The following is a 24,150-nucleotide window of genomic DNA, read 5'->3' on the forward strand; positions in this document are numbered from 1 at the left end:
CTTTTTTATTAGCTCATGGGTTAAATATTACTTTAGCCAGCCTTCCAGGGCTTAACTCTTAGGAAACACCCAAGGAGATTTGATGAACAGAAGACAGCAGGAGCATGCTTGGCCCATTATCAGGCCTGAAGCCAATAGGCGGGAGCTTGTCTCCCTAGTAATTACATTGTTTTGGGTGTACCAAGATGGCAGTGACTGCACTGGGGAGAATGAAAATCTCTTTGGGTGAACCTGCTTCAGATTTATGACATCACACCATCTCAAATTCACCAAACCTTCTTGGAAACACCAATCTTCCTTTCTGCAGCCCATTGATCAGATATTCATTCCTTAGTCAGCTAACAGGCTGCAGAGGAGCATTAGCTGAGAAGACCAAGGAGGTTTGATTGACAGGAAAGGGTGTTGCGTGTGTATATCACAGAAGCCATGGAAAGGTACAAACCCTCCACATTTCTAGTTTTATTTTAATATAGCTATTTGCTTTTCTTGAGCTGGGAGCAGACTTAAGAGTTGCAAGAGAGCTATAAATGTGCTTTTTCTGAAAACTACCCTTCTAAGGCTGTAGAAATTTGTGGTTTGACATTTGGCCTATGCTAACCTATGATAACTTGTGATAAGTTGCTGGTCAGCAACTAAGAGCCAGAGACTCCTATGACTATGGACACCTGCAGTATCCAGATAAACAATTAGAAGGAGAAGTAAATGGGTGTGGGTGAAATTGTAGGCTCAGCAAAAGGGTGGAGGGGGCTAGCATAGTGATTAGCATAACAAGGACATAGGTAAACCCATTATCTAATGAAGACTTATGCTTATGTGCATGACAGGCTTTAAACTGTCAAAGAATTCGAGGGAATAAATGATAGAAGTTGGAAGATGATAGAACGTGCTGGATCATGATTCATCATAACAGGAAACAGAATATTCTGGAAAGATGCATATTCATTAGGTATGAAGGCTAATTATAATTAAGATAATGAAGAAAGGAAGAAAAAAGTATTTAAGAGGAAACAGAACGGAGGATGGCAAGCCTCAATGTGTCTACACTAGCAGGTGGACATATTGACAGATCCCAGGGAAAACTCTGTTTTTATTTGCTACATATTATACTCTATTGGGATTTTATTTGTTACTATTTCATTAATTACTGATTGGCTTCTTTGACAATTTTAATAAACATTTATTATGTTGAATACTTATTTAGTAGCTAGAGTATTTCTTGCCTGGGGGAGGGAATATTTTTCAAGGGTCCTCCCTCCAGGAGAGCTCCGGAAGGCTACTCCTGGCTCTGAGGCAAATTATAGGAGTATGCACGAGACAAGGCTAAAGCCGTCTACACCCAAGGAGGTTTAATTACTTTCCCAGGCAGCCGCTGCCATCTTGTTACACTCAAAATACATTAATATGTATGGCAGCAAGCTCCACCTACTGGCTTCAGACCAGATAATGGGCCAAGCATGCTCCTGCCATCTCATAAGTACATAAGTAATGCCACACTGGGAAAAGACCAAGGGTCCATCGAGCCCAGCATCCTGTCCACGACAGCGGCCAATCCAGGCCAAGGGCACCTGGCAAGCTTCCCGAACGTACAAACATTCTATACATGTTATTCCTGGAATTGTGGCTTTTTCCCCAGTCCATTTAGTAGCGGTTTATGGACTTGTCCTTTAGGAAACCGTCCAACCCCTTTTTAAACTCTGCTAAGCTAACCGCCTTCACCACTTTATCCGGCAACGAATTCCAGAGTTTAATTATACGTTGGGTGAAGAAAATTTTCTCTGATTTGTTTTAAATTTACTACACTGTAGTTTCATCACATGCCCCCTAGTCCTAGTATTTTTGGAAAGCGTGAACAGACGCTTCACATCCACCTGTTCCACTCCACTCATTATTTTATATACCTCTATCATGTCTCCCCTCAGCTGTCTCGTCTCCAAGCTGAATAGCACTAGCCTCCTTAGTCTTTCTTCATAGGGAAGTCGTCCCATCCCCGCTATCATTTTAGTCGCCCTTTGCTGCACCTTTTCCAATTCTACTATATCTTTCTTGATAATTAAATTAAACCTCCTTGAAATAGACACAACCTTCCTTCCTGCTTTCACCTGAAGCTCCAGAGTGAAGATGAACCAAACTTTATTAATCAGTATATTGACTCAATATACTGATTAATAAAGTTTGGTTCATCTTCAATCTGGAACTCCTGGTTTTTTACCCACTGCTTTGTTGTATGTGACTATCCGTGGGATTTCGTTGAGTTCTCCATGTTTGTGGATTCTCTACTGGTTTGTTCACCTGAAGCTCTACATTCGCTCTGGCACCCACACCACCTACAGAGCTGGCAGCTATGTCATGAGTTGCTGTTAGACAGGTGTAATGGAAGATTTAAAGGATTGCTTTTCAATCCTGCTTTGATCGATAATGAACTCTGAAATCTTCTGTCTTTGACCAAAAGTAACTTTCCTTGTAAATACAAAAACAAGTTGGAATGCAGAAGATAAGACACAGCTCTAATTAATTTGTTATGTGAAGGGAAAGATGGTTCTTGTTTTCGGAAGTTCAGCTTGGCCACCTGGACATGGAAAACATGTGACCACGTTCCAACAGTATGACTTGTTTACCTAAACAGAGAAGCATTCTGTAATTTTCCTTAGCTCTTCCTGAGTTCTGAGCCTAATAAAAAGGGGAGTTTCTTTCAGTGAAATCGGGAGCTCATCTGTAACATATGTACTGTGCAGAGGACTTGTTCCTGGTCTAAAAAGCTCCTGGCTTTCGCTGTAACGCCACCCCCCCCCCCCCCCCCAGCTGATGATAAGAGCCTGGATGACGTAAGGACTAGTGATGATTGTATGCATAGTGTATTATTGCTTCTTTTCCTGGTCTAAGAACTTTTACCATTGCTTAGATGCAGAGAACAGTGATGTAATGATTGTTTATATAGCTAATCATTGTGTGTATATAGCTAACCATTGTATATACCTTAATCATTGTCAAATTTAGCACCTCTAATAAAGGTTTCATTTATCTAATACAAATCCAAAAGAATCCACGGTAATTATTGAGTAGTCTGTGTCAGTGAGGCGGGCTGTAAATCCATAGCAGTACAACAGGTTGTCAGTATACTTAAAGTTGTGGATCTTTGAATGTTTATATGTTACCTTGCCCATCCTAGAAGACTTGTATACTGTTCAGATATATGGTTATTTATTTACAAAGGATTTCTTCAAAAAGGTGGTAAATAAATCCTAATCCTAAAAATATGACAAACATTGGGGTCCTTATACTAAGCGCTGATAAACACTAATTCGTGCTTACTGAGTGGGAAAATGCACTACTGCGGGGCACACTCAGCCATTCTGCAGTAGTGTTGGCATTTGTGCTTCCCTCGCCCTAAAGAAATACTTTTTATTTTTTAGCACTGGGGGCGTGTTTGGGAGCGGAGAGTAGGTGTGCCCAGCACTAATCAGTTAGCACAGCTACACTGCCTCCCACCTGCTGAATAGCGCATGGTTAGTGCGTGTGCCATTTCTGCCCACTAAATAGGTGTCAGTAAGGGCTCAGGTGCTAATGGCCATGTGAGATCATGTGCTAATCATTGGAATAGCTATATAACTTTATATCCATCAACCAAAAAAGCTCAACTAAAGGTTTGAGATAGATTTCAAATAAAATAGGTGACAGTATGGATTCCTGTGGTACCCTGCAGTTCAGTGCCCAAGGTGATGATGTGCTGTCGCTGAACAGAACTAATTTGAATCATGGCACCACACACAACTGGTAGTGCTCTGAAACACAAAAATTAATGCACAAAGCATGTAAACTTCTGCACAAGAATACAGAATGCAGGGGTATGTTTGTAAAGGTATAAATGATAATGAAAAGGCATGTACTTTTATGTGACGTGTGTAGGTATGCTTGGGAATATAGTCTAGGCACAGCATGGGCAGAGATATGAATTACAAGTATAGTTCATAAGATATGAACCTATGTACTGCTGAATTATGCGCGTAAGTTCTATAAATTACGTGACTTTTCTCAAACCTAATTTGCATAATGGTTCGATGGCCACTTGTGTTGTCAGCCAATCAGAATTGAGGAGTTGTTCAAGCCCCACCCACTCTCTGCTCATGTGCCATCTACTCTCTGCCCAAGCCACACCTTTACCACTTTGATGACATCCCAGCCCTGCCTCCTTTTGCATTACCCAACCCCAAACCCTGCTGATAGTTGCCGGCTGAATATTGGGCCTGTAAATGATGGTATGTTACAATTTATGAGTGTACATATATACTTGACCCACTCTCTGCCCTTGCCTATGCTAGGCAAACAAGATGTGTACTATAACACTGGCCATTATTTTATAAGAGGTTATTTATATACCAAATGCAACTTAGTTTTCCATTTTGAAAAAAATTAGGCTTGATGGTCATTTTGCATCATCCATTTCATACCAAGCTCATTCTATTACCAGCCTCTATAAGATTTGAGTAACTATTCACTATTCAGGAAAAATCTGAAAACATTTCTATTTCATCAATTTATTACTGCAAAAGAACTTTTATGTTAATTGTATTAAATGATTTCTTATCATGTATGTAGCTAAAACCAGATTATATGTTTATCTAGGTACTGTACTAGATGATTAGGAAATTACTGTAATCTGCATAGAACTTAATAGGTAATTGTGGACTAAGGGCCCCCTTTTACCAAGCTACGACAAAAGGGGGCCTGCACTGGCGTCAAGGCCCCCTTTTACCACAGCAGGTAAAAGGGAAGCCTTTCTTTCCTGCAGGAAATGGCCGTGTGGTAAGTAAATCAGGGGGTGGGGGGAGGGCCCTTACCGCCACACACTGAGGTGGCGGTAGGTACTCCCGCGCTAACCCGGCGGTATCTGGGCAGAATGCGGCACTGCCAGATTACCGCTGGGTACACCTTGGCGCTACAAAAATAGTGTTGGAATAATGTATTGTGTTTTACATGCATTGTCTGTCAGCAATGTTTTTTTTTCTTTCTCTGTGATTACTCTGTGACCTCTGATGTAAATTGCCTAGAGAGGTCACACCCATGCAACTTCCTGTGGGGGTTAGAAACAGCACAGCACATGGAGCTAATGATCTCTCTCCTAACCTGAGGATCTGTGGTGTGAGCATCCATTACCATCTAAGCACATGGAAAGAGCTGATAAACCAAATGTATTATATTATGTATATATAAGCCTGCTGAATATAATCTAACTACAAACTGTGAGTAAACAGATGTTTTGTTACTTCAACTTTAAAGTGACTCAGCAGTGAATTATTCTGGGGTGTATGTGAGAGAGATGAAGAAAAGAAATTAACATTTCTAAAGCTGAAGCTGTGTGTATAAAATCTGCTAATTATTTACTACAAATAATCCAACAAAAGGGTTATGGGCCCAGCCCAGGAATTGAAAAAGGAAGAAGAGAAATATTACCAGGCAGTGAAAAAGCCAAATTTTTCTCTTAAGTTTTAAAAGAAAGATTCAGTCTGTCTCTCTCTCCTCCCACACACACCAAACAGGCAAATGGCTGAGGGAGGAAATTCACCATTTTTCCACTCTCTCAAGGTGCCTAAATTAACTGAAAATAATTATCTGCAATGGGAGCTAAGATTCAGATGTCTCCTTCAAGCAAAGAAATTAAGTATATGTTTAGACCAAAACAGAACAGCTGAAAATATGGCTGAATTGGACAATGCAAACTATTATGTGAAGTGCATGTTTTTTGAAGCTCTCTCAGAGAAACAAGCCATATTTGTGGAGGCAAAGGATACAGCAAGTGAAATTTTATATAAACTAAGAACTATGTATGCAACTACATATGCAAAACAGCAACCAATTTGGTTAGCAGAGTTGAATGAGACCAAATTAAGGGATAAAAGTAAGTGTGGTGATCACATTATGCATCTTATGTCTTCATTTCAAAAGCTAGAACTTTCTGGAATTCCCATGTGTGATGCATTGAAAAGAGCATTTCTTTTTACCTCACTATCAAAGAAGTTTGATGTTTTTAGGTCTGTAAATGAAGCCATTGAAGGGCAATCTTTTGAACAGGCAGCATCAAAACTGAGGCAGGAATGCATAATTAATGATTCTGAGGAGATGTGTTCTCAAAGACAGTCAGAGAGAAATGAAACAAATTTCTTGGCAAAGAATAGAGGAAGGCGGAGCTATGGGAAAACTCCACCCAAGGGCAAGCTGATTTGCTACTCATGTGGAGAGGAGGGACATGTATCTAAATGGTGTAAGGAAACACAAAACACCCCCTCTAGCTCACCTAAGCCAATGGAACAAAAGAATTTTCCAAGCAGGACATGTACAAAAGACAATGATAAACATAAGAGCTTTCTAATGGCAGAAAAATCTTTGACTATGGTAAATAATAATTCAAATGAAAGTACTTGGATTTTGGATTCGGGGAGCACATGCCATTTAACCAATTGTAAGGATTTCCTTCAGGAAATGTGTCCAGAAGAAGGTATTCTTAATACTGCAAACGCAGGGACTGCTCAGATCCAAGCAAAAGGCATTGGATTCTTAAAATGCAAAGTGTCTAATGAAGTTAAAGAAATTCCTGTAAGTGATGTCTTGTATATTCCCCAAGCAGTTTGCAATATGCTTAGTGTATCTACATTAGATAAGAAGGGATTTGTGATTCATTTTGAAAACAGTAAGTGCACAATCTCTAAAAATGATGAAGTGTATGCTGAAGCTTTTATGCATAATGATATTTATAAACTGAGCATTTCAGGTGAAGCCTCACATATGGCGCAAGTAAGGAAGAATGATGGTAAATGTAGTCTGGAAATCTGGCACCGCCGCCTGGGACATCGTGATTTTAAGGTGATCCAGGATCTTCACAGTAAGCAACTTGCCACAGGCATTGAAATAAGTGCAGATACTGGTAAAATGGAGAAATGCATAGACTGTGTTACTCAAAAAGGTGTGAGACCCTCATTTCCTGCATACACAGGAAATAGGAGTAATAAAGTACTGGACTTAATACACAGTGACTTATGTGGGCCGTTTAATATCCCATCATTGGGAAATAACAGATTTGTGCTAATATTCTTGGATGATTTCTCTAGATACTGTGTGGCCTATTTGCTGAAAGAAAAAAGTCAAGTCACAGACATGCTGAAGAAATACGTAGCCATGGTGAGCAATAAATTTGAAAGAAAACCAAAGGTTCTTCAGACCGACAATGGTGGTGAGTTCACTTCACAAAGCATGCGCACATTTCTACAACAAGAAGGCATTCAGCATATCACAACAGTAGCTTATACACCAGAGCAAAATTCTGTTGCAGAGAGAAAATTTAGGTCACTTGTGGAAATGACCAGATGTATGCTGTCAGATAGCAATCTCCCTAAAAGACTATGGGGGGAAGCCATTCTCACAGCAGTGTACCTACAAAACAGAATGCCAACTAAAGGCGCTGAGCGCACACCACATGAGACATGGCATGGTAGGAAGCCAAACCTGTCACACATAAGAACATTTGGAAGTACAGCATATGCTCATGTACCAAAGCAAAGAAGGCATAAGCTGAATTCCACAACAGAAAGGGGCATTTTAGTTGGCTATGCTCCAGGACACAAAGGATATAGAATTTTGAATCTGAAAACTGGCATTGTTGGCATAAGACATGTTACATATTTTGATGAAAACAAAAGGGTTGATAAAGGCTGGATTATCCCAGATGAGCCTTATCATCCAGAATATGAAACTAGAACCATAATAGACATGCCAGTGTATATAAATGCCATACCAAGGCAGATGTCTGAAAGCAACTCATCTGTATCTAACGAGGAACAGGCAGAGGAAGCAGACACAGAAAGGATCATTGCAGAAGACAGTACAGTTGGAGAAGGGGAATCAATTGGAGAAGGACTCTCAGATTTAGAGGATGCGGAAAGGTCAGACCAACCTGTTGTCAGACGCTCATCCAGGGAAAACAAAGGTGTTCCACCCCCAAGACTGTCTTACCTAACAAAGTCAGCAGAAGCTCAAGAGCCCTTAACATGGGATGAGATTGAGAAAATGCCAGCAGAAGAAGCTGCTGAATGGCGTAAAGCTGCACAAGAAGAAATTGATTCATTGCATAAAAATAAAACTTGGATTCTTACAAAATTACCTCCTGGCAAGAAAGCTATAGGATGCAAATGGGTATTCAAGTTAAAAAGGAATGCACAAGGAAAAGTGGAAAGGTATAAAGCCAGATTAGTCGCAAAGGGATATCTTCAAAAATATGGAGAAGATTTTGATGAAGTGTTTGCACCTGTAGTGAAACACACGACAATTAGAACACTTCTGAGCATTGCAGTCTCAAAAGGCATGCAAGTCAACCACATTGATGTGAAAACAGCATTTCTTCATGGAGATATAACTGAAGACTTGTACATGGAACAGCCAACAGGTTTCATAAATACAAAACAAAGACAGCTAGTGTGTAAATTAAACAAAGGTCTTTATGGATTAAAGCAAAGTGCAAAATGTTGGAATGACAAATTGCATGAAATATTGACAAATTTAGGATTTAAGCAAGGTGAAGCAGATAAATGCTTGTACACTAGGTGCAGAAATGGACAATATGCATACATTTTAGCTTTTGTTGATGATCTGCTCATTGCAAGCGAAAGTGAGCAAGAGTACAAGGACATTGTAAAATATTTAAACCAGAATGTTGAGATAAAAGAACTTGGTAATGTGTCATACTATCTTGGTATAGAAATTGAGAAACAAAATGATGGTTCTTATCTTCTAAGCCAGAAGCAGAAATAAATGAGCTTATTGAAAGTTTAGGTATGCAAGATGCCCAAGTTGTAAGCACTCCCATGATCACTGATTTTCTGAAGGATGAAACAGTAAGAGAACCTTTACCAGATAACATCCAATATAGATCAGCCATAGGTAAGCTTTTATATCTGACTACCACATACAGGGCTGATATAGCAAATGCAGTAGGAATTTTGAGCAGAAGGGTCAGCTCACCTACCAAATCAGATTGGACTGCAGTTAAAAGGATGGTAAGGTATTTAAAAGGTACCATTGATTGTAAATTAAAGATTTCAGCCAATAGTAATCCAAAACTAATATGTTACTGTGATTCAGATTGGGCAGGGGATCATTCTGATTATAAATCCACAAGTGGATATGTGTTTATGTATGGAAATGTACAAATTTCTTGGGCCAGTCATAAACAAAGTATTGTGAGTCTGTCTTCTACAGAAGCTGAATATGTGGCTGTATCAGAAGCATGCAGAGAACTGATGTGGATTGAAAAACTTTTGCTGGATTTTGGAATAGATGAACAGAGACCAATCCAGATAATGGAAGATAATCAGAGCTGCATCAGACTGTCACAGAATGACAAGGTTCAGTCACGCACCAAGCACATCGCAACGAAATATCACAATGTGCGAGAGCTGGCGAAAGAAGGGGTTATCTGTCTACACTATTGTCACACCAGTGAGATGACAGCTGACATCATGACCAAACCGTTACCCAGAGAACGTTTTGAGAATCTGCGAATAAAGCTTGGACTTTGTATGAATTAATAATTGCATGACAGTTATGCATGAGAAGGGGTTTGTTGGAATAATGTATTGTGTTTTACATGCATTGTCTGTCAGCAATGTTTTTTTTCTTTCTCTGTGATTACTCTGTGACCTCTGATGTAAATTGCCTAGAGAGGTCACACCCATGCAACTTCCTGTGGGGGTTAGAAACAGCACAGCACATGGAGCTAATGATCTCTCTCCTAACCTGAGGATCTGTGGTGTGAGCATCCTTTACCATCTAAGCACATGGAAAGAGCTGATAAACCAAATGTATTATATTATGTATATATAAGCCTGCTGAATATAATCTAACTACAAACTGTGAGTAAACAGATGTTTTGTTACTTCAACTTTAAAGTGACTCAGCAGTGAATTATTCTGGGGTGTATGTGAGAGAGATGAAGAAAAGAAATTAACATTTCTAAAGCTGAAGCTGTGTGTATAAAATCTGCTAATTATTTACTACAAATAATCCAACAAATAGCACCAGATATTACGCCGCGCTAGGGGTGGTAAGTACCACCAGGCTGCTGTGGTAGCCCAGTGGTACTTCCTATTTAGCGAGTGGTAAGCCCACATTGAGTTTACCGCCGCTTAGTAAAAGGGGCCCTAAATGTCTTATAATGTACACATTCTTGAGCACTAATCGGCTTCTTATAGAATTATCCTCATGTAGTACTACACGGGAGAATGCTACCTGTGGATGTAAGAACTACCACTTCAGCATCATCCAGACAGAAAGTTTCTCTGCTAATTAGTTTTCTTCCAAAGTTCTACACTGGTAGGGCTACCGACTATGAGTAAATTTACCAACAGAAAGTGATATATCCAAATATGGTACATCTGCACAAAGAATTTCATGTCAGTAAGTAAGTCAGGAGTGACAGGGCGTAGAGCCTGCGCTTGTGGCACCAAAGACATGAGGCATACAGGACATCTAGAGGAAATAACCCAGTGCCTAGCAATGAGCTCAGAACCAGGGGAACCAGGGTTCAAATCCAATTCCACCACTAAACACTCCTTGGGACCTTAGAGTAAGTCAGGTAAAAGCCTATTTTACATAGAATGTAGAGACTGGAATTGAAATATCCATGTGTTCATTGGCATGCAGAAGAGAACATGTATGTGCCAGCATGCACAGTGAGCACAGCCATTTTACAAATAAGTGTCATGAATTTAACAGTTTCCCTGTGGAAGTGGGGATTTTGCAGTTGTAAGAGGTACTACTTCCATATAGAGCTGACCCAATTTACAACTTGTATGTATAAGTATCACCAATTAAGTACTGAGTTTGCAGTTTTCATTTTCCTTCATTTTGGAGGCAGAAATAAACAACAGAGGATTAAGGGAAATTAGTTCCTTAATCCCCCGTGCAAGGGCCTGGCTGAAACAAGTACTTTTTAAAAATCTGTGTGCAACTTTGTTAGTGCAAACCAGAGGGAGAAATGTTTTCTTATGCACGTATATTCCCATTGCAAAATACGCTTGTAGGAAATACGCTTGTAGATTTTTTCTTTGCCCAAGCCGTGCCTCCACCACACCCTCTTCAAATCTCTCTGTGGGGTGGGCTTCCACATGTAAATAGCTGCTTTCTAAAATCGATATTTAGGGGGAAAGTTATTAACCTCAGTTATTACATAAAATAGGACCTATGCTAAAACAGCATGTCTTAATGGTAGCTCACGTTGATAACTATGCCCCTTACCCCCTTACACTTTTATGCCATCTACACACGGGGATGCTTCTAAAATAACTTTTTATATATTCTGTCATCTCAGGTACTCACTTATGGATTCTTTTACTAAGCTGTGGTACAAATGGCCCTGCACTAGCACCGGGGCCATTTCACTAAACTGTGTTAAAAAGGGCCCTGTGCTGAGGCCCTTTTTACCGTAGCTTGTAAAAAGGCCGAAAAAAGACATGGCCATGCGATAAGATTGCTCTTACCACATGGCAATGCAGGGAGGAGTACTTACTGCCACCCACTGAGGTGGCAGCAAGGGATCCCGCAGTAACCCCTTGTGGAAATATTTTTCAAATATTTCCTAAGTGCCAGAAATGTTGCACACTAGGGGTGGAACTACTGTCGGCCCAATTCTGGATTACAGCGAATGATACATACCTGTAGCAGGTGTTCTCCGAGGACAGCAGGCTGATTGTTCTCACGACTGGGTTGACGTCCATGGCAGCCCCCACCAACCGGAACAAAAACTTCGCAGGCGGTCCCGCATGCAGGGCACGCCCACCGCGCATGCGCGGCCGTCTTCCCGCCCGTGCGCGACCGTTCCCGCTCAGTTGAATGACAAAGGAATGAGTAAAAATGCAACTCCAAAGGGGAGGAGGGAGGGTAGGTGAGAACAATCAGCCTGCTGTCCTCGGAGAACACCTGCTACAGGTATGTATCATTTGCTTTCTCCGAGGACAAGCAGGCTGCTTGTTCTCACGACTGGGGTATCCCTAGCTCTCAGGCTCACTCAAAACAAGAACCCAGGTCAATTGAACCTCGCAACGGCGAGGGCATAACAGAAATTGACCTACGAAGAACAACTAACAGAGTGCAGCCTGAACAGAACAAATCGGGTCCTGGAGGGTGAAGTTGGATTCAAACCCCAAACAGATTCTGCAGCACCGACTGCCCGAACCGACTGTCGCGTCGGGTATCCTGCTGGAGGCAGTAATGTGATGTGAATGTGTGGACAGATGACCATGTCACAGCCTTGCAAATCTCTTCAATAGTGGCTGACTTCAAGTGGGCCACTGACGCTGCCATGGCTCTAACACTATGAGCCGTGACATGACCCTCAAGAGCCAGCCCAGCCTGGGCGTAAGTGAAGGAAATGCAATCTGCTAGCCAACTGGAGATGGTGCGTTTCCTGACAGCGACCCCTTTCCTATTGGGGTCGAAAGAAATAAACAATTGGGCGGACTGTCTGTGGGGCTGTGTCCGCTCCAGATAAAAGGCCAACGCTCGCTTGCAGTCCAATGTGTGCAACTGACGTTCAGCAGGGCGGGTATGCGGTCTGGGAAAGAATGTTGGCAAGACAATTGACTGGTTAAGATGGAACTCCGACACCACCTTTGGCAGGAAATTAGGGTGAGTGCGGAGTACTACTCTGTTATGATGAAATTTTGTATAAGGAGCATGAGCTACCAGGGCTTGCAGCTCACTGACTCTATGAGCTGAAGTAACTGCCACCAAGAAGATGACCTTCCAGGTCAGGTACTTCAGATGGCAAGAATTCAGTGGCTCAAAAGGAGGTTTCATCAGCTGGGTGAGGACGACGTTGAGATCCCATGACTCTGCAGGAGGCTTGACAGGAGGCCTTGAAAAAAGCAAGCCTCTCATAAATCGAACGACTAAAGGCTCTCCAGAGATGGCTTTACCCTCTACACGATAATGGTAAGCACTAATCGCACTAAGGTGATTCCTTACTGAGTTGGTCTTGAGGCCAGACTCTGATAAGTGCAGAAGGTATTCAAGCAGGTTCTGTGCAGGACAAGAGCGAGGTTCTAGGGCCTTGCTCTCACACCAAACGACAAACCTCCTCCACTTAAAAAAGTAACTCTTTTTAGTGGAATCCTTTCTAGAGGCAAGCAAGACTCGGAAGACACCCTCAGGCAGACCCAATGAAGCAAAGTGTACGCCCTCAATATCCAGGCCGTGAGAGCCAGAGATTGAAGGTTGGGGTGCAGAAGCACTCCGTCGTTCTGCGAAATGAGAATCGGAAAACACTCCAATCTCCACGGTTCTTCGGAGGACAACTCCAGAAGTAGAGGGAACCAGATCTGACGGGGCCAAAAAGGCGCTATCAGAATCATGGTGCCGTGGTCTTGCTTGAGCTTCAGAAAGGTCTTCCCCACCAAAGGTATGGGAGGATAAGCATACAGGAGGCCGGTCCCCCAATGGAGGAGAAAGGCATCCGACGCCAGTCTGCCGTGTGCCTGTAGTCTGGAACAGAACAGAGGCAGCTTGTGGTTGGTCTGAGAGGCGAAAAGGTCCACTGAGGGAGTGCCCCACTCTCGGAAGATCTTGCGTACCACTCTGGAATGGAGCGACCACTCGTGCGGTTGCATAACTCTGCTCAGTCTGTCGGCCAGACTGTTGTTTACGTATGTTTGTGCAGTGCTGCGTACGCCTTGTAGCGCTATAGAAATGCTAAATAGTAGTAGTAGTAGTAGTAGCCTGCCAGGTATGTGGCTTGTAGAAGCATGCCGAACTGGCAAGCCCAACGCCACATCCCGACGGCTTCCTGACACAGGGGGCGAGATCCGGTGCCCCCCTGCTTGTTGATGTAATACATTGCAACCTGATTGTCTGTCCGAATTTGGATGATTTGGTAGGACAGCCGATCTCTGAAAGCCTTCAGTGCGTTCCAGACCACTCGGAGCTCCAGAAGGTTGATCTGAAGATCCTGTTCCTGGAGGGACCACAGACCCTGGGTGTGGAGTCCATCGACATGAGCTCCCCACCCCAGGCGAGATGCATCCGTCGTCAGCACTTTCATGGGCTGCAGAATTTGGAATGGACGTCCCAGGGTCAAATTGGTCCGAATGGTCCACCAGTGCAGCGAATTGCGGCAACTGATGGACAGACGGATGACATCATCTAGATTCCCGGTAGCTTGGCACCACTGGGAAGCTAGGGTCCATTGAGCAGGTCTCATGTGAAGGCGAGCCATGGGAGTCACATGAACCGTGGAGGCCATATGACCCAGGAGTCTCAACATCTGCCGAGCTGTGATCTGTTGAGACGCTCTGGTCTGCGAGGCAAGGGATAGAAAGTTCTGCGCCCTTGCTTCGGGAAGGAAGGCCTGAGCCGTCTGAGAATTCAGCAGCGCTCCTATGAATTCCAGAGATTGGACTGGCTGAAGATGGGACTTCAGGTAATTTATCACAAACCCCAGCAGCTCCAGAAGGTGGATAGTACACTGCATGGACCGAAGAGCTCCTGCCTCTGAGGTGCTCTTGACCAGCCAATCGTCGAGATACGGAAACACATGCACTCCCAGCTTGCGTAGATACGCCGCCACCACCACTAGGCACTTTGTGAATACCCATGGTGCAGAGGCGAGCCCAAAGGGCAGCACACAATACTGAAAGTGCCGTGTCCCCAGACGGAATCGGAGATACTGTCTGTAAGCTGGCAGTATCGGGATGTGAGTGTAAGCGTCCTTTAAATCCAGGGAACATAGCCAATCGTCTTTCTGAATCATTGGTAGAAGGGTGCCTAAGGAAAGCATCCTGAACTTCTCTTTGACCAGGTATTTGTTCAGGCCTCTCAGGTCTAGGATGGGGCGCATCTCCCGTTTTCTTTTCCACAAGGAAGTACCTGGAATAGAATCCCTGCCCTTCTTGCCCGGGTGGCACGGGCTCGACTGCATTGGCGCTGAGAAGGGCGGAGAGTTCCTCTGCAAGTGCCTGCCTGTGATGGGAGCTGAAGGATTGGGCTCCCGGTGGGCAATTTGGTGGAGTGGAGGCCAAATTCAGGGTGTATCCGCACCGCACTATTTGGAGAACCCACTGGTCGGAGGTTATCAGAGGCCACCTTTGGTGAAAAACTTTCAACCTCCCCCCGACCGGCAGGCCGTCCGGTACGGACACTTTGATGGCGGCTATGTTCCCATGGATCCAGTCAAAAGCCCGTCCCCGGCTTTTGCTGTGGAGGCACAGGGGGCTGCTTAGGCGCACACTGTTGACTTGCACGAGCGCTCTGGGACTGTCCCTGTGCCTGAGGAGGCCTTCGGGCCGGCTGGGTGTACCTGCGCTTGCTGTAAGCGTAGGGCGCAGCCTGCCTGGCCCGGGAAAAACGGCCACCTATTGAGGTAGATGCTGAAGGCGTCCGGTGGGAGAGTTTGTCGAGAGCGGTCTCCCGCTGTTGTAGTTGGTCCACCAACTGCGCGACCTTCTCGCCAAAGATGTTATCCCCCCGGCAAGGGACATCCGCTAGTCGTTGCTGGGTGCGGTTGTCCAGGTCAGAGGCACGCAGCCATGAGAGTCTGCACATCACTATACCTTGGGCCGCAGCTCGAGATGCCACATCACAAGTGTCATAGATACCCCTGGACAGGAACTTTCTGCACGCCTTCAGCTGCCTGACCACCTCCTGAAAAGGCCTGAACTGTTCTGGAGGGAGCTTGTCGACCAGGTCCGCCAGTTGCTTCACATTGTTCCGCATGTGAATGCTCGTGTAGAGCTGGTATGGCTGGATGCGGGTGACGAGCATGGAAGATTGGTAGGCCTTCCTCCCAAACGAGTCCAGTGCGAGACTCCTGCCCCGGGGGCGCCGAGGCGGTATCCCTCGAACTCCGTGCCCTCTTGAGAGCAGAGTCCACGACCGCCGAGTCATGAGGCAATTGGGGCCGCATCAACTCTGGGTCAGAGTGGATCCTGTATTGGGACTCCGCTTTCTTGGGGATGGTGGGGTTAGATAAGGGCTTCAGCCACTTCCGAAGCAGTGTCTCTTTGAGGACATTGTGCAACGGCACCGTGGAAGACTCTCTAGGTGGTGATGGATAGTCAAGGACCTCGAGCATCTCAGCCCTCGGCTCATCCACAGAGACCACGGGGAAGGGAATGCAAATAGACATATCCCTGACGAAGGAGGCAAAGGAGAGGCTCTCAGGAGGCGAGAGCTTCCTCTCCGGTGAAGGAGTGGGGTCGGAGGGAAGGCCCTCAGACTCCTCTGAGGAGAAATATCTGGGGTCCTCCTCCTCTCCCCACGAGGCCTCTTCCTCGGTGTCGGACATGAGCTCTTGCAGCTCAGACCTGAACCGGGCCCGTGTCGACTTCGAGGAACCATGTCCTCGAAGATGGCGTCGAACGGTGGACTCCCGTGCCGGCAGGGATGAAGCTCCCTCCATCGACGTCGACGGGGATTCCACCTGCGTGGCGGTCGACACCGGTACCGCAAGCGGCGTCGGTGTCGGAGGTCTCGGCATCGGGCTGGAGCATGCCGGCGCCTCCATCAACGGCACCAGGGGCGCAAGCACCCCCGCTGCTGGCAAAGCCTGGCGCATCAGCCCTTCCAGTATCCCTGGAAGGATGGCTCGGAGGCACTCGTCAAGGCTCGCTGTCGGGAAAGGCAGGGGGGCCGGTGTGGGTGTCGGTGCCGGAAGCTGCTCGGGTCCAGGAGACGGTACCAAAGTACCCATGGACTGACGCAGCGACACCTCTTCAACCGAGGGGGAACGCTCCTCTCGGCACTGCCGCTTCCTCGGCGTCGATCATCTCTGGAGGCGCCGGAGCTGGTAGTCCCGTGCGCCGTGGGCGACCGATGACGGTGCTTTTTAGTCTTCTTTCGGTGCCCGTCATCGGCGCTCGGCAGCAGAGATGAAGAGGAGGTAGAACCCCCCCCCCCCCGGCCTCAAGGGATCGGGTCTGACAGGGTTCGGTCCCGATGGCCCTGGGTAGAGGGAGTGGCCGGGGCCGATTGCCCGCGCGGCAGACCAGCGGGCCAACGGTACCTGTACTCCTGGGGTCGTCGACATTGGTACCGGTACCGAAGATCCGGCTGTCGACACTGATGCCGTCGAGGGGCCGGCGCAAGTTCCAAAAAGACGGTCCCGAAGAACTTGCCTCGCCACCTGTGTCCGCTTCTGCAAGCCGAGACACAAGGTGCACGTCTTGGTATTATGCTCCGGCCCAAGGCACTGGAGGCACCAAGCGTGGGTATCGGTTTGCAAGATCTGCCGGCCGCACCGACCACACTTTTTGAATCCGCTCGGGACCTTCGAGGACATTGACGGAAAAATCGCATCGGCGAAGTCAAAGTTGTCAATGGTGGCGGTGAAAAGCACACCCGAAAAAAGAAACGACCGCGCGGCCACAAGGCCGCAACAAGGCGCCCCCGTGGCTAAAGATGACGAGGGGACAAAGTTCTTTTTTTTTTTTAACAGAAGAAGAAAAGAAAAAAAGGCGCGAACGCGCACGCAAAAGAGAGAAAAAAGCTCCGGTTTCCGGGGCTGACAGAGAGAGAGACGATAACACGTCTCTCTCCAGCACGGAATCGAAAAAAACTGAGCGGGAACGGTCGCGCACGGGCGGGAAGACGGCTGCGCATGCGTGGTGGGTGTGCCCTGCGTGCGGGACCGCCCGCGAAGTTTTTGTTCTGGTTTGTGGAGGCTGCCGTGGACGTCAACCCAGTCGTGAGAACAAGCAGCCTGCCTGTCCTCGGAGAATGAATGTTAAACCCACGTTGGGCTTACCGCTGCTTAGTAAAAGGGCCCCTTAGGGAACAATTTGTGTGTCCCCCCCCCCTTGTCTCTTTACCCCAGAATTTGATTTTACTGTAAACTGTGCAGTAACCATATACAGAGCTTGTGCTATGTTAAGCACTTGGAAATAAATAAATAATTCCCCTAAGTATAATTCCCCTAAGTGGGAGGTAGCTACTTAGGTGCATCAAAGGTGCCATTAATTGACAGGTGCCTATGTGACAGGTGTCTATAGCACTTAGACACTACTACTCGATAATATGGGTTTCCCTGCCCCTTCACCGGGACGTCCTGCGAGGACGTCCTCAGGAAAACTTGGGTGCCCCTTTCGATTATGCCCCTCTAAGTGCCATAGTGGCTAATTGCAAGGGGGGTGTAGTAAGGGCAGAGCATGGGTGTTTATCGAACACTTTAAACTATGCACATCACTGTGCACACCTAGGAGCAACAACTTAAGCCTGCCATTAACATGACGTAAGAGGGTATGCCTACACATGAAATCTTGGTGCCAAGATGTCATTATATAATTGATGCAAAGTGCACGGTATTTGGGGGCCTAGACTGATGCGCCGATTTATAGAATTGTCCCCTTAGAGTGCTCTTCGATGCAGGGGCATCAGGTACTTAAACACTTACCACTGTACAGTGCTGTGCACACTCAGTAGTGCTATAAAAAGCTAAGTGTTAAGTGAATCTCGGTATGGGAAGTCCAGCTCTGAAAAGGGCAATGATAAAACCTGTGTCTGCAAAAAGGTGAGGCTGTCAGTAAAAAATATAGATATTTTTTTAAGGCATTTTCCATGAGGGGCAATCACGATATGTAGATAGCAATGATCTTTAACACAGAAATTCTCCCCTCTGCTGAATTAGCTCCGTATTTGGCATTTTCCTTTTTGCCAGGGGCAGGAAAGCAGAGGTCACAGAAGGGATGGAGGAAAGAGGAGAGAGTTTGCTGGGAAGCACCAATGCACTTACTGGCTTGCCGTCTAATCCGATTGGGCCCTGGAAGGGAAAGAAAAAGTAGAAGAAAAGGTTACAGGTCATGTGCACACACTATTTCAATTGTATGCAAATCTATCTTATGCATATTCATTATGGATATCCTAAAAACCTGACTGGCTGGCTGTGTCCTGAGGATGGCATTGAGAAACATTGTTTTGGACATTAATGCAAACATCTGTTGAATCCTGAAAAAAAGCCAGATAGAGGTTGATATTCAATGCAATTTACCAGCCAGAAATGGCTCCTGGCTAGCTAAATCGCATGTTCAGGGCTAAGTGCCTGCTAATTTTCACACACTTAATTGGTTAGTGCCGCTCAGTGCATTTTTTTCTACTAAAAATAGTGCTGGTACTCAAATGCTGGGCCACCCTTCAGGGGTGCAATGATTACTGAGGGACCCACCCCACAATAGCTAGGCCCCCTACAGCCAGTCACAGAATTTATGACAACACAGAATTGGTGTGTAGAGCTTGAGCTCTTTCATTAAAACTTGGGGAACATGGGTCAATTTTAGAAGACAACGGAAAAGATGCCAGTACTCAGTACCCCCCTCAAAAAAAGCCCTGGTGCCACTAAAAATAACTGGTTAGCGTCAAAATGAAAACTGGCTATTTTGGGGGTGTTCTGCAGTGGAGGTGGCACTTGGCCGGTTAAGTGTCAATATTCAGCACTTAACTGGCCAGGTTAACTGCATAAATAAGACCGCCTAAAAACCAGTCCTATCTTTATGTGGTAACCCATAGCTGGTTAAGTGCTAAATATCACACTTAATTGGCTATACATTAGCCAGCTCTGGAATTCCAGAAATTCAATGCCCATGCCCAGACATGGCCCAGCAGTGAATTTCAGATTTAATAGTGGCGGAGGTCAGCAAAGCGCTATTCGCTACCGGTTGAATATCGGGCCCACTGTTTTCAATCCTAGCCTCCTGAATCCTGAGCACATCTTGCAGGGACCCCCTAAACATTTTGACCCAATGTATGTGCCTAGTTTGCCAGTGCCTTAATCTGGCCCTGCCCATGGCAACAGATATTAGTTGGCAGTATGCATAGCAATCAATAAGAAAACAGTACAGTCATTAGTTTTCACAACACAATTAACAATAACAAAGAAAATGAAATATAGATCAGAATGACTACAAATGCATACTGCGTGTGTGTGTACCTATGCATGTATTCTATCCAAGTGTTGTGTCTGTGGGGTAGCTGTGGGTAGTTGTGGGGTAGTTTTGCAGGGTGGGAATATATTGCAGACTATTGGGGTACTTGCAGGGGTAGTATAGTAGTTGTGGGGGTAAGTTTTGGGGAGTGGAGGATAATTAAGGGTGTTGGGACACACTGGGGTGGGAAAAGCAGTTGCAACGAAGTATTTTGGGACCTCAGGGCAGGGTAGTTTTGGAGGTAGGGCAGTTTGAGGGGTTGAGGACAAGGAGAAGGTGTTTGAAAGGATGAATTTAGATTAGTTTAATAATTTGATATATCCCATCACTCTAAAAAAAGAAAAAAGAGCAGCTTACAAAACAGAAATCCCTAACTACTATATTTCATTGATGGCGTTTCTATGCCACAAAAGTTGGAACTGCTTCTCCCAAAGAAATGCACCATTTTTAGGGGCACTTATTTCTTTGGAACCCCTGGTCTAATTTTGTTCATTTCTGAACCCGATGTGTTCTTTTTTTTTTTTCTATTTTTACCTGTTTTTCCTACATGCAAAGTTTTATTCCATTCTGGTAAAATTCCGAAGAGTTATTTTGCCCCCAGACAATTGTATAATTGTTTCCAAACTGAAAGAATAAAAAACTAGGCCCTCAATGACTTTGGGTATATTTGTCATTTGTGATAACAGACTAAGGGGGGAAGTTATCAATGTGGGATATTTAGCAATTTTATGAAATGAGACCCTATGCTAAAATAGCATGACGTGGTAAAATCACCTGTCTTAACAGTAGCCCATGTTGATAACTTTCCCCCTAAATGGAGATGGCACACACATATGAACACAAACCTCCCCCATGCCTTCATTAATCAATACTAAAAAACAGAGTAAATGCCATCTCCAATTTAAAAATCAAATCCAAAGAACTAGCAGCTTCCCAGTAGAATTTTCATTTATGCATTGTTTCATCCTTGTGTGCACATGAAAAATCTGATACATTTCCAGTGTTCTACCCCCACAGTGTGTGCAGTGTATTGTTTATATTGTAGTTCCAGCATATAACTACAAGTAGCTTCCTGCTTATTTTGTAATCTAAACTCCCATTGGACAGTCCTTGCGTGTGACTATCCTCTCCCATTCAACGGTCAGCCTGGTTCTTTCATCACTCCACTGTCACTCCCCGATCCTTAAAATCTCTGCTGTCAAAGGTCACCTCCTGCATGTAACTTTCTTCCTCCAGTTGCTGAAGACCTGGCAGAACCTGGTTCAGTGCCCTTAGTGTGACACGCACTTAGGGTTACCATATGTCTCCAGAAAAAAAAGAGGCCAGATTGAGCCAGTCCAGGTTTTACTTCCATTGACTGGTTAAATCTGTCCTCCTTTTTCTGGTGCCATATGGTAACCATACATACACTGTGCCTTAGTCTTAAGCATTGACACTATTGGTCCTTGCCTCTGCTCCTTGGCCTTCTGGGTACCCCTGCTCCTCTATCCTTCCAGTGGTAAAGAGAAAAAAAGAAAAGCCATTTTTTAAACCTCAGTCCTTCAAGCAAGATTTTTGCCTACTGTTTCTCTCCATCCCCTTGGCCATTCCATTGCCTTTTTACCCATCCAATGTTCAACATTTGCCAGTTTAGTAGTTATCTCAACAGCAAACTGAAGTAGTTTCAGTCAGGCTGTTCTTACACCTGGGCAGAACTCTTCTGTTTCAACTACACTTGAGGAAGTAAGTGTATGCATTTTATATGCATCAAATAACATTTGAGAACAGCGAAGATACTTACCTGTAGCATGTATTCTCCGAGAACAACAGACCATATATGCTCACATTTGGGTAACACGTACCACGTAGCCTGGTCCGGAGCTGTAAAAAGCTTAGTATAGCTTAAGAGCGCACACCGTGTTCACACTGCACATGCGCGAGTGCCTTCCCACCCGCCGCAAGAGCACAGGACCATCAGTACAATTAAAAAGCTGAGAGACAACTCCAAGGAGAGGTGGAAGAGTATGAGAGAATATATGGCCCGCAGTCCTCGGAGAATACTACTACTAATACCTGCTACAGTAAGTATTTTCATTTTCTCCGAGGACAAGCAGGCCAATAATTCTCACATGTGGGAATCCCTAGCTATCAGGCTCACAGAAAACAACACTAGGATACTGGAACTTACGACGACGAAGTCAAAACACAAATTAACCAGAAACTATATACAAACTGTGCGAGTGCAGCCTGGAACAGAAAGATACGGGATTCTAAACCCCAAACAAATTCTGCAGTACTGTGTGTCCAAACCGACTGTCGCATCGGCTATCCTGCTCGAGGCAGTAATAAGATATGAATGTGTGGACTGGAGCCTTGCAAATTTCTTCAACGGAGGCTGACCGAAAGTGGACTACCGACATAGCCATGGCTCTGACACTGTGAGCCTTGACATGACCTCCAAGGGTCAGCCCAGCCTGGGAGTAAGTGAAGGAAATGCAATCTGCCAGTCAATTGGAAATGGTGCATTTCCTGATGGCAACCCCCATCCTGTTTGGATCAAAAAAAAAAAAAAAAAGCTGGGTGGACTGTCTATAGGACCTAGTCCACTCCAAGTAAAAGGCCAATGCTTGCTTGCAGTCCAAGGTGTGCAGTGCGCTCTCAACAGGATGGGCATGAGGTCTGGGAAAGGCAATCGACTGGTTCAGATGAAACTCCGAATCCACAGGAAAACAGGAAAAAACCTCTATGGAGAAACAAAATGCAATACAGAGTAGATGGTGACTCATGACTCTCAAGACGGGAGTAACAGATGAAAAGCCTTTATTGAGGCACCAAAGTAAGACCAGTCACGGGTCCATGTTTTGGACCTTAAACCAGCAGCAGAAACTAAATTGTGTACTCTTAAAGACATAGATTCAAACTATGATGCTATATTGTCAGATGTTAATAAACGCACTGACAATTTTAGACATGATATTAAAGATGTTAAAAACAACAAATTTAGAAGAGACGTGATGGATTATAAAAAAGGTTTGATCTATCCATATTCTGTGGCTAAATCTTATGTGACACATAGAAAAGCAGGTGTGGAGAGTAATAGATTGCAGAAAGCTGCCCAGTCCAGTACAACTATTGGTCCTCCAGCTCCAAGAGTAGTTATTTCTACTGACGGAGGAAGGAAACAAGTCGGGAGCAATTCAGGTGAATCATATACCTCGTCCTTTTCTAGTCCTGTCATAATACCACCCCCACCTGAACCAGCACAATCTTTTTTAGAGAACAATTGTGACAAAGAACCACTAGAGATGTATCAGAGGAGAGAATGTCTCCCCTCATGCTAGTTATATCCTCAACATTATCCACTCAGAGGCAGGGGGAGAGGGAGAGCCAATTCTATAATTGCACAGAGCAAGTTCCTCCACCACAGCTATCGGCAGTATAAATGGCAAGACAGCTGGAAATAGAGATTCCAGTTTTTAATTTAGCAGATGTTCCTCTCTCTGACACAAAGATACAGGTTTTACAGAAAGGCCTCTCTTTGTGCCTACACCTAAGAATAATTCTTTTCAGAGGAAAGTAGACCTATTCAAATTTACATGCAAACTACAGATTATACAAGCCTTTTCAAACAAATGCACACCCTACATCGACATTTCAATAAGTAAAAACACTTCCAAATGGAACCACTGGGCCCAATGGAACTCTTGATACACACATTCAATACATGTGCTCAAAGGAAATTTGCCCTTTTGGAGAAAAAGAACAAGCAATGATATGACAACTTATACTGAAAGGAAGAAGCAGCGGTACAATCACTTGCTACTAATCATGATATCATTATCAAGTTGGCAGACAAAGGTGGTGGAATTGTGCTGCAGGACAAAAAGAATTATGTCACTGAAATTGAACGACAGCTTAATGATAAGGGAAAGGGAAAGGGGACATGATATACTGCCTTTCTGTGGTATTTTGCAACTACATTCAAAGCAGTTTACATATATACAGGTACTTATTTTGTATCTGGGGCAATGGAGGGTTAAGTGACTTGCCCACAGTCACAAGGAGCTGCAGTGGGAATTAAACCCAGTTCCCCAGGATCAAAGTCTGCTGCACTAACCACTAGGCTACTCTTCCTATATAGCATTGGATTCAAATCCCAATGAATCCATCAAAAAAGATGTAGAAGAAGCAGTCTAAATGGTATCTTTTAGAGTTTTCCCGA

The 24,150-nt window shown here is 44.7% G+C and overlaps 1 protein-coding gene across 3 annotated transcripts in view; it reads right to left on the minus strand.

Moving 5' to 3' along the window:
- The window catches only part of COL13A1 (collagen type XIII alpha 1 chain), a 1,024,165-nt gene that overhangs the window by 602,433 nt on the left and 397,582 nt on the right, over positions 1–24,150 (minus strand). For all 3 annotated transcript variants that reach the window (XM_030203528.1, XM_030203531.1, XM_030203529.1), the window contains exon 10: positions 18,764–18,790. In XM_030203528.1, coding sequence (XP_030059388.1) covers positions 18,764–18,790 — 27 coding nt within the window. The remainder of the gene's footprint in view (positions 1–18,763; positions 18,791–24,150) is intronic.

This window comes from Microcaecilia unicolor, chromosome 5 (genome assembly GCF_901765095.1).
Source record: "Microcaecilia unicolor chromosome 5, aMicUni1.1, whole genome shotgun sequence".
Taxonomy (NCBI): domain Eukaryota; kingdom Metazoa; phylum Chordata; class Amphibia; order Gymnophiona; family Siphonopidae; genus Microcaecilia; species Microcaecilia unicolor.